The sequence below is a fragment of the Solanum pennellii genome, chromosome 9 (genome assembly GCF_001406875.1).
Source record: "Solanum pennellii chromosome 9, SPENNV200".
NCBI classification, from domain to species: domain Eukaryota; kingdom Viridiplantae; phylum Streptophyta; class Magnoliopsida; order Solanales; family Solanaceae; genus Solanum; species Solanum pennellii.
The window spans coordinates 5,940,287-5,951,805 of record NC_028645.1 but is presented as its reverse complement, the minus strand read 5'-3'; the positions used below and the strand labels follow the sequence as shown (position 1 = coordinate 5,951,805).

Sequence of the window (11,519 nt, the reverse complement as noted above, 5' to 3'; positions counted from 1 at the left end):
GGTGGGGGGTGGGAAGGGGGGTGGGGGTTGTTAGCAAGACTCAAAAGAATTGGTGGAAGCTAATACCATCATGCATATGATGGTCAGTGCGGAAGGAAAAATTTGGAGATGTTTTGAAAATAGATCTAGTTCCATTCGCAAAGTAAAATTTAATTGTTAAGTATCTTTACTGTTTTGGTGTAAATAGCTCTGTATAGAAGATGTAGATCAAATTATAGAATTAATAGGGAGCTTGTAATTTTGGTTAAGGCTGTAAATTTTTGAAGGTGGGCAACATGCCCTTAATACAACTTTACCAATGTTAAAAAAAAAATAAAAAAAAATAAAGATTCTGTTGATACAATTAAGTTGAGCGAATTGATACAGTGAAACCAACTAGATTGAGTAAACAAATACAACAATATTGCAGTGTCATTGATACGACACGAGTTTCAAAAATTTGTATCAGTGCTACAACACAAAAATGTATCAGTGATACAACATGAATTTCAGAAAGATGTATCAGTGATACAACAAGCTTCAAAATTGATGCTACATTTGGTAATTAGTCGAACGACCATTATGTTTGGTAATTAGGCATTAAAGTACCAATGTTTATGAATATTCCTCTATTTTGTAGTATATATATAGGCGTAAACCTTTTTAACATGAATCCTAAAATCGAGCATATCAAAATCAAGACAGTGAAACATGAAGGCACATGTCCGTAATTAACTGCAAAGGGGTTTCTTGATTTTCCTTCACTGCAATTTTCAAGTTTCAGCACAGAAGAACAAAGGGACGAACACCTCTCTTCTCCAGTTATCCCCTAAAAACATCTCAACCATTTAACACATAGCTTATGCGTGGTGTAAATAATAAAAGAGTTACAACTACATCCACCTCTAACTTGTTTCATTAATAAATATTTACGGACATAAAAGTCGATTAATATATTAGGTATATTTTCATAGTTCAACATTTGAGTGGAACATTCATGCTTTTCTAATATAGATTGATTTATCAATTTGCTTTCTATTTTCATTTGGTTGTTTTTGGGTCAGCCAACTTTGTCCGATTGGACAAGTTATTTTTCATTTCGTCAATTATTAAAATCAGCCTGAGCGGGCCTAAAGTTTTTTCTTTTTAAAAAGACAACAATGACAAATACATCAAAACAGTAAGTGTATTATTCAATTGCCAAATGTGACAAAAAATGCTTAATTAAGGAATCTAAGTTGAGATTAAAAGTAAAATGCGAGGATTACATTATAAATCAAAAAAAAAAAGATGATCATTTATACTATTTGGGGCTTAACCCTAGAGCCGCTTAAATTGAAGTAGGGCGGAGAAACAGAGTTAATCGGAAAAGATGCTTCGGATCCTGCTTAACAAGCGAGCAAATGAGAGTGGTGGAGTTGTTAAGGGGACACCTCCTGAAACTGTTAGAGTTGCTTGTCCTGATCATCTTGTTTTAGCTGATCTTCCTGTAGCCAAGAGCGTTGGTTCTGTAAATCCTGCATCTCTCGTCAAAAGTGTTGGCCGGAGGTCCCTGCGCCAGCCTGGTAAACGAGTACATATTTGTACCCGCTGTGACTTTCCAATTGCTGTTTATGGACGTCTGGTCAGTATACAATACAATCTTCAACCCTTTAACTTTTGCCCTATTCTTTGATCTGTTGGACTTCCTAATTTCTATTTGTGGGCGTCTGGTCATTATAGATTGTTCAACAGTTCCGTTAGTTCCTTCTAATTGGTAGATCCTGTACGACATTAAGTATGTCCTGTGCAATGTAGGATTCAACATTTGAGGCAATGTGAAATAAATTTGGAAATCCAGCATCAGAGGTGATCTAGGGAGCTATGAGTGTTTCCAAATTTTGATATGATTTTCCTCAAACCCATCTTTTATGTGATATCTAAGAGAAATCATCCCATAAGTTCCTGATGTACTTCCATAATCCAATACAATGAGAAGCCCTAGATAATTTAACACACCAGTAATCTTGTGAGCCATGCTTTGCACTGACTACTTGCTTCCGAAGAGTATCATCACTTTGTCCATATCTGCATAGCCACTTCATTAACATGCATTTGTTGTAAGTTGTCGGATCTTTGATCCCCATGTGTCCTACCTGTTTTGGCATCTTGGCAGTTACCCATTTTATAAACTGAAATTTGTGCCCCTTACTATTGCTTTCGCAAAAGAATGATCTCCTGATTATGCCAAATTATCGCACGACCATTCTTGGTACTGCAATGAATGACATCAGATGAGTAGGAATACTATCTAATACACGTTTGATCACAGTGAGTTTTCCTCTCATTGATACGTATTGCAGTTGCCAAGTAGCCATTTTTTCATTGAACTTCTCAATGACTACTTTATGTCTCTAAAGATTTGAATGTGGTTCCTAATGTGGCATACCTTGGTAAGTTGTTGGTAAATGACCATCGTTGCAACAGAGAATTCCTGCCAGTTCCTTCAATTTTGAAACATCATTGACCTAATATAATGTGCTTTTGAGCATATTGATCTGTAACCCAGAGAGAGCTTCATATATAGACAGTGTCCTTTTTTCGCCCCCATGTCGCCACACGGGGGGAACATGGGGACGTAAAAAGGGGGGTCCTATCAACCCGACCTAGGATAATAAGCTCATGAGCTTGGTCTTACTTCACCGTCGAGAAAGGAAAGAAGACTTCCATCTCCAAGTTTAACTCAGACGTAGCTCCCTTCTTTTTTTTGGGGGTGTGAAGCAGTGTCAAACCAAAATACCCAACAAGCATTAGCTCTCGCTGAAAAGGAGGTGATCCAGCCGCACCTTCCAGTACGGCTACCTTGTTACGACTTCACTCCAGTCACTAGCCCTGCCTTCGGCATCCCCCTCCTTGCGGTTAAGGTAACGACTTCGGGCATGGCCAGCTCCCATAGTGTGACGGGCGGTGTGTACAAGGCCCGGGAACGAATTCACCGCCGTATGGCTGACCGGCGATTACTAGATATAAAGTATGTGATCTCTCAGCACCACAAAAGATGAGAGCATCATCAACGTAAAGTAGGTATGACACTCACAGTTCCACCAGAGTTAAATCCAACTTTAAATCCTTTGATCTGCTGAAGTTCTCTGGATTATTCAGTAATATGCTGAGCCCCTCCTTAGCCAAAATGAAAAGAAAAGTCTAGAGCCTGCCTTGTGCCCTTTTTTCGATGAGAAGAATCACTGAGTATTTGACTGCGGTACAAAATCTAATCCATATAACCCATCTTCCTCCAAAGCCAATTTTATTTTGCACACTCGACAAATAGGGTGAATTAACTTTATCAGAAGCCCTTTCACACATCAAGTTTGCATAGCATTCCAAGAGTTTTTGTCTTTGTTTCTAGTCAAGCAATTCATTTGCAATCAGTGTTGCATCAACGATCTGTCTGACTTGACTGAAAACACTTTGGTGTCCTGAGACTAGTATGTCAATCACCATTTCAGTATCTCTGCTTGGTGTTTTGCAACTATCTTATATACACTACCAAGTTGCACTTTCAAGGTCCTGGGGCTTTGTCAGGTGTCCACGAGGTAATGTTTTTCGAGATCTCTTCCTCAAATGCACTTTCAAGGTCTACGTTAACCTGAATTTTGTTGGTGGCCAAATTTCAAACCTTGTTAGTGGCCTCTTGTTCTCTCTCTCACTGTGCAATTTCTGATAAAAGTCGAGGATTTCCCCTTTTATCCTATCTTTACCCTCTGTGATTACGTCCTCTATCATCAGTTTGTCAAAGCAGTTGCTCCTTCTATGAGAATTTGCAACTCTTTGGAAGTACTTGGTTTTCCAAATCCATGTCCTTGAGCCATAGATATCTTGACTTCTGTCTTCTGGAGTCTTCTTCAATCTTGGCCCGCTGCTGAAGTCCAGCTTTGATGTCACCATCTTATTTTTCAGTCTTGTGATTGGGCTCTGTGTTAGCAGTTTATTATAGGTTGAAAGTTCATCTAAGGCCATGCTTCTCTGTGCTAACATACCAAACACTTCCCTGTCTTAGCTTGTTCATATTTTTTCAAGAGTTTTGATACTTCTAGATTAAGATAAAGCCTGGATTGCCGGTCCTATAAATAAATGAAAGGTGGATTGCCAGTGATTTGTAGTCTGCAACCAGCCTTCAATTATGTCTAGAAAACCTTCAATTTGTAGCTACATGTTTTCAAACTTGAAGTAAGAAGGATTAGACCCCACTTGTAGGATTACACTAGATATGTTGTTGTAAGTATGAAGAATTAGGATCAAACTCACTACTTTCCAGAATAATTGGTCTATGACTGGACTCTAGGAAGATCCAGTTGATTAACAACTTCGAGTTGTTCATTCCATGCTGGTGAGATCAGAAATTTGTCTATGCAAGAAACCTGGGTAAAATCTTCTCCCTTGGACCAAGTGTGGATAGCCTCCCTGATGCCCAGATCCTGCATTATATTTCAGATGCCTTGCATAACCCTGGGTCTCCTTGTACAAAAGTATCTTTCACTTTTGAAATCTAAACATTTAAGTCGCTTCCAATTACCCATTTTTCTTTCCAGATGACAACTATTTCCTATGTTTTATGTATGTCGCATTTTAATGATGATGCATTTATTGAATAACTTGTCCAGTTTCATACACTATCTGTTTAATGCTTGTTCCTATTATCTTGTGTGTAATGTGGCAAGTCTGGCAGAACATTTTCTTGTTACTACAAAATGGCTGTATGTCATACACTAACTGGGTTATGCTTTTGAAAGCTGGTGTATGACTCATGTTGGATGACATTATCAATGTTATGAACTGTTGAAACACATTCACTTTTATACTTACTTCTCTCAACTACATTTCGAGTCAAAATGATCTTATCTTCTTTTTTGCAGAGTCCATGTGAACATATCTTCTGTTTAGATTGTGCCAGGACCGACTCTGTCTGCTACCTGTAAGTTCATATCCCGTTTCTCCACTTTTAAGAGTGATAATATCATTGCTGTAGGATATAAAATTATCAACTATGTATCAAATATTATTTTGGACATCCTCACATTTAAAGATGGCAAGTCAAAAGGATTGCTAACAATATAGTGATTTATAGGGGATATGCTGCTGGTAGCAGCATTGGGGGTACTATAAGGTGTATGCTTTAGGTCTTGTCTGTTCTACTTAAATCTGAATTTCTCATTGATATTTTGTCAGGTCATGTTTCAGTATCATATCTCTGTTGTCAGACCTGAAATTTCCTTTTTTGTCAAGTAGACATCTTAGTTTTTTAGTCTAATCCTATATCAGCTTGGGCTAGTTTTCGAAATACCATTTTATTAGAAATTTTCTTCCAAGTTAGAGAGATGTTGTTCCTATGAAGAGCTTCATCAGCCCTTGTTATGGCAGATGATTGATTTTAATTCTGTCTGGAAATTTTGGAATTTCATCGAGAGAATTTGAGATTGTCATGATAAGCATCAACTAGAGATTTCTTATGCATCCTTATTCAACTGTATTGCTACTTAATTGTTTGTGAGTAAACTAGGTTGGTTAGTTTGGCTTTACCTGTTCCATACTTGTTGCACTGATCTAATGGGTACGTTCTGAACTACATTTTTTTTGTTTCAGCTGTGATGAACGCATTCAGAAGATCCAGACAATAAAAATGTTGGAAGGGGTCTACATCTGCGCAGCTCCGCATTGTTTCAAGTCCTTTCTGAAGGAGACTGAGTTTGAATCTCATATTCATGAGACTCACAGTGATCTTCTTCGTTTAGAGAACGATGGAAACATTTCAGAATCTGCCAGTGCTAGAAAGCCTGCAGCATCTGAATCTACAGTGCAAGCAGCACCTAGGCCCATATTTTCTCCTGGTTCAGGTTCCCAGGCACATGATCGCGAAGACAAAGGTCATCATTCTCAAACTAGAGACCAACAGCTCCCTAGGCCTTTTATGCAACAAAAGCCACCTTTCACTGGTTCAATCCAAAGTCAGCCACTAGAGCAACAGTTTGATAGTAATCCTCCTCCAGGCTTTGAAAGGAACAGGTTGCCTCAGCAAGGTTTTGATGCACAGGGTTCATTTCCAGTGCACATGCCCCAACCTCATGGCTTTGCAGTGCCTGTGAGTTCGAATCCAGGCTTGGCTCATCAATTTGGTTATCCTCAGTTTGCACCTGAGGGAGCCCAACCATTTTATGGTGCTGCTTCACTTGAGATGCCTAGGCTAGACTCAACTCCTGAAAGGGGATCAGAACAAGGGTCTTTGCTAGGTTTTCCACCTGGTACTGCAGGAAATAGGAATTTTCCAGAAAATTATCCTCGACCATGGAATATGGGGCAGTTGGCTGGGCAGTCAAACCTGTCACTTCCGCTGTCAGCCAACAGAGGATTGGAAGGTGGACAGAGTAGTAATTCCATGGACACCAGAGATAGCAAGGGTATACTGATGTCACAACCTGCGTCCCTCCAGCCACCCCTACCTCATCACAGGTCACAACTCCAAAGAGGGGGCAGAAACTATTCTGGTGATTCAAGTCATGATGGACAGGGCTATGGTTGGCAACATGAGAAACATGGTAATTTCAGAAGCAACCAGGACTAGATATGTTGTTATTCGGCCATCTTTTCTTTTGAAAGAACAGTGCCCATTTTGTTATTGCCTACAGACTGCAGTGTATTTTACTTTGTAAACTAGCAACAATGTTTTGTTAAAGCTGAAACGGTGGTTTCGCTGACATTTACCTAGCTTCTTGTTCAAACAGTAGCATGGATGTCTTCTGCTTGAGAAGTCATTCAAGATTTGCAGCTTCTTCTAAATTGAGGCCAGAAATTTACATATTTGAACTATTTTCCTGAAATATCCATGCATTCTCAATTATGGTAGTATATATGCAAACTTCATTTAACAATAATTGCTGAATGATTTATTACTGTAGTTCAATCATACATATCTATCATGTTGCAAGCTTACAACTTGGTCAAGACCAACTTACAATAGTTAGCTCTGCAATAAAATGGATGTACATAACCAATCGATCTACAACGCTTCAATCCCAGACTAGTCTTTCGTATCCATTTAAAGAGGAAAAAGAAGCATGGTCTTCTTTGTCTTGGTTCCAATTCAATAAATGGATGTACACAATATGTCCAAATTACAATCTCTCATACCTCCGTGACCCTTGCTCGCCATTCACTTCCGTCGAGAAAGAGAAAAAAAGGGAAAGAAAACAAGATATATGGCAAAGGTTATTGAAACCCCAAACCCCAAAACAACCTTACCCCAATCCCTTCTTTTTAAAAAAAGAAGTTGAAAAAAAAACTTCAACACAAATAGAGAAAATGGTTTTAGCTTAATTTCTTCTTTTCCAAACTTAATCTTGAAACCTTGTTAACACACACTGCATCAAATTTACGATACAACAGCCACAATTTCCTGTATGCCATTAACACATATGCATCAACTTGGTCTTCATACTTCTCATAGAGTGCAGGAACTGTAAGAACAATCACAAGGCCTGCAAAGATAAAGAACATCAAAGTCAGTTTCTGTTGTCAAGAGAACGCTTTGTTTCCCGAATTAGGAATAATGGGAGTAACTTACTAGTGTAGCCCAATGTGAGGAAATCGGTCAAGCCCCCAACGACTGATACCAGCATCAGCCCCGCGGAGACCTTAACATACGTATTTGTGTCCTTACCAAGGGCAATATCCTCAGAAACTGACAGTATCATGTTGATGTGATTGCGGATGAAATATGCTGCTTCATTTACCATTTCTTCAGAGAGATACAAATGCGGCAGAGGTGGAGCTGGTCTGTTGCAATTATTTTGGACAAGATTCAATCACAAAAAACCAATGACTATAATCTAAGAAGGTTCATTACTAGATAAGTTGATAATAATATCATGAACTACATTCGGAATTGCACTAAAAGGTCTCAAAATAACATAGTTAAACTATGAAGAAATCTACAAAACATCATAGTTAGAAAGTAATCTCAATGAATAGGCAAGTAGCTGACTTTCTTGAAAGACATTTTTCCAACCCCATCCTTGTTTTTTGTGTCTTTTTTTCTTTTTACCCTTGGTGTTTAGACTAGCTTGTGCTCACCTTGACTACTCTAACGGGTACCTCTACCTCGTCCCAACACAGGTACCGGGTAACTCCATCCACGAGGCTTGGACATCGTAAGGAATCACCTATTGTTTTGTTTTTTATGTGATTTATTTGCTTGTTCTCCAAACATCCCATCAAAGATCAATAATAGAAGTCCTTGTCCAAGCAACGTTACCAACATCTATAAGAGCTTATAAAATATTGAACTATCAGCTGATTTTTCTCTAGAAAGCTGTTCTACTATACAGTAATGAGAAATTAAACATTTCTTCGCACCCCATTGGCCTTGAAACTGTTGGAAAATAGAGTTCCCACAAATGTAGCATGTTTGAAAGGGTTCTAGTGCTTAATACAGGATGATTTTAAAAAGGAGACTTGTAAATTATAATAGGTGCTACGTGTGTGAGAAATGACTCGGGAGTGCAACATTTGCTCTTGAACTGCCTAGTGTCCTTAAGAGTTGGTGTATGCTTCCATGTCTTCTTGGAGTAAAAGAGATGATAACAATGTCCCGGGACACAACTATTATACTGTTGGAAGAGACAAAAATACAGACAAGCAAAATAGGTCCATAGTCCAGACACTCTTCATCTGTAAAAGAGAAAACTCCAGAAAGCTCTGATGGCAGGACCTCCACCCCCCTTCCCCGAACCACCACACAGGAACACACAAAATGCTGATTTAATGAGCAGATTAATAAATGTCAAGAAAAGTTGTCCGAGATAATCAACAAAACAAGAAATGAAACAGCAACAATGGTCAAAGGGGCATAACTAGAAGCGTTTATGTTACTTGACCGATGCATTTTATTTCATTTAGCATTTGGAAATAGCTCGCATGTCACCCTCCGATAGAACCTCCTCTCCTCTACCCATCCCCCAGGGAAGCACAAAAAGATGAAAGTCTTCCTGAATTTTAGACAATGTAAATCATTTTGGTTTGCTACATGTCAATATCTTGCTTCCTTTCTTTTATTCAAGTAATCAAGCATCTATAAAGCAGATGCGGATCCCCATATGAAGCAACAAATATCCGTTGAATCGCCTTTCCGGATAATAACCTGTCAACATGGCAGGAACTTAACCCCCTCTCGTAGGGATTGCCATACTCTTAAAGCTACATGATACTCTTAACCCAAATCACGGAAGTTTGAGTACCCCATATTTTCAATTAAATTACTTATACCAATGCTACTACATACATTAAACCAAGTAAATAACGCTCATCAAAATTGTATATCACAACTGAGATATAGGAGATCATTCACTTTGTGCAATACTCATCAAAACCACAGACAGCTAAACACGAAAAACCATATCATAAAGCATTTGCATAAGATTGACATTTACCTGTTAAGAATTGCAGCTGATTTAGACCATAGAAACAAAATGGCAAACAGCAGAAAGAAAACACTTGAGACTAATGATAGAAGTGTATAACCAGATCTCTCAAACACCACCCAAGCAAACAATGTTACTACAAGAATTCCCACTGTCACATCTTTTCGCCTCCATAGAACAACATCAGCAACTGTTTCAAACAAACTACAACTGGATCAAACACAAAATATAACAAAAAAACTCCTTCAATTACAAGAACAAATTTTTTATCACAATTTCAACAAAAATTTCATCAATCCCATGTCAAGAACTCATTTGCATTTGTGATAAACATGTAAAATCAAATTCCAGATAAACCAAATTCTGAACCTAAATTCTTCATCAAACAAGAGCTGGGATGATCAAGAACTTGCATTAGGTGGACTTACCAAAACTTCCTCCAAGGATCTGATGAAGACTTCTCTGCCTATTAAACAATTTATCAGATGAATCCATTTTTCAACAATTAATAAAAAAAAACAAGACAACCCCAACTCCAAGAACTCAAATGAAAACAACTTCTTCACAAAGAATCAATCTTTTGTAACTTTAGTCAAAATTTGTGTATACTTCTTCACCAAGAATCAGTCTTTTCCTTCTTTATGAGATACCAAAATGGATAAATACAGCGATATGGTATTAGTGGCACCAAGAATCAATCTTTTCCAGCCTAAAAGCTTGAAAACATACTCATGACATTATTTTTGCACTATTTTTTCAACCCCAAAAGAAATAAAAGAAAAGTAGGAAGTGGGGGCTGGCTAGTTCAACTAGTGTTTGCCTTTGGAGAAGTAAAAGGGATAAAAAATAGAAGAAAAATGGGAAGACAAAGACATTCCCCTCTGTATCTCACAGCTAAGCAATGTCATGTGGGCTGCTGATGCTGTTTTCTTCTGCCTTTGTAAATAGTAATTTCAACTAGTATAAATTTTATAGTCTTCCTAGTACACCTCTTTTTTTTTTTTTTTTTCAACTAGAAGTTTGATGGTAAATGATTTGGGCATTGAATGGAATAATTTGTGTTGAAGAAAAAAAAGTTCTAAAATAGAAGTAGATCTAACTTTCTTAAAAATTATAAATGAATTTAATTTATATTAACATATAAGATGATAACTTTTAGGAATCTTTAGTTTAATTTATATCAACATATAAGATGATAACTTTTAGGAATCCTTAGATAAATAGTTGGTTGGGTGTGTATCCAATTTGATTTCGTTTTACGTATCAATTTGATTTATCAATTTTCCATTTTAAAATATGTTAAATCATAATTAAAATTGATTTGGTTTATCGATTTTTTATTTATTGAAGAGTTCGATTGCTATTTAACCAACAAGAAAATGTTCATAAAACAAATATATGATTTCTCTAACAATCTGGCGTGATAGGACAATAAAGTGACTTACGTAATGCTCATAAAATAGAAATAATAGTAACTAACATGAATAAAGTTACAAAAGTACAACACAAATAAAAGAATAATTTCCCTAGATAATCAGTCATGTTTTAAAAATTACCTAGAAATATTACGTATGTTTGTTTTAGGACTACAATATCACCCAACTTTACCTATATTTCTCAAAATATATTTGACATAAAAAATACATTATCTCTCTCCTACTAGGAGGTCATGTCACATTATTCATTTTTTTATTATTAAAAGTTTTTAATTTTTTTGGACAACCCATTGTTGACACCCAATTTCGACCCACGTCGGTATAAATTAATTATCGAGCTTCCTAAATTTTCCAAATAATTTAAATTAATTAGTTTTATAATTTTGCGAAAATATAACGATATAATGTTTACATAGTTGTGTATATAGCCGGTATATCCTGTGTATATTCGAAACCAACCCAATTCTGAGGCCCAATTCTCCCATTCCAACCCAACACCTTTAATCCCAGCCCACTTCTTTCCTAAATCCAGCCCATACCCTTTTTCCCTTCAGTCGACCCGGCCCCGACCCGTTTCCCCTCTCCCTTCTTCTTCCCCAAGCGCGTAACCCCCAACAGAAACCCACAAAATTCCCAGACGCGAAAAAGAAAA

General features: G+C 37.3%; 2 protein-coding genes across 2 annotated transcripts in view; one reads left to right on the top strand and one right to left on the bottom strand.

Annotated features, from left to right (window-relative positions):
- The window catches only part of LOC107031314 (E3 ubiquitin-protein ligase HAKAI homolog), a 9,257-nt gene extending 2,437 nt beyond the window's left edge, over positions 1-6,820 (top strand). The window contains exons 2-3 of the mRNA XM_015232637.2: positions 4,875-4,933; positions 5,602-6,820. Of these exons, the coding sequence (XP_015088123.1) occupies positions 4,875-4,933; positions 5,602-6,577 (1,035 nt within the window). The 3' untranslated portion in view covers positions 6,578-6,820. The remainder of the gene's footprint in view (positions 1-4,874; positions 4,934-5,601) is intronic.
- A 52-nt stretch (positions 6,821-6,872) lies between these two features.
- On the bottom strand, positions 6,873-10,357 carry LOC107031315 (reticulon-like protein B12). The gene is made up of 4 exons (XM_015232638.2): positions 9,860-10,357; positions 9,441-9,621; positions 7,577-7,788; positions 6,873-7,490 (listed from the first exon to the last, which is right to left on the bottom strand). Exons 1-4 carry the CDS (start codon positions 9,924-9,926, stop codon positions 7,321-7,323), a joined length of 630 nt encoding a protein of 209 aa, XP_015088124.1. The 5' UTR covers positions 9,927-10,357; the 3' UTR covers positions 6,873-7,320.
- Positions 10,358-11,519: the final 1,162 nt, after the last annotated feature.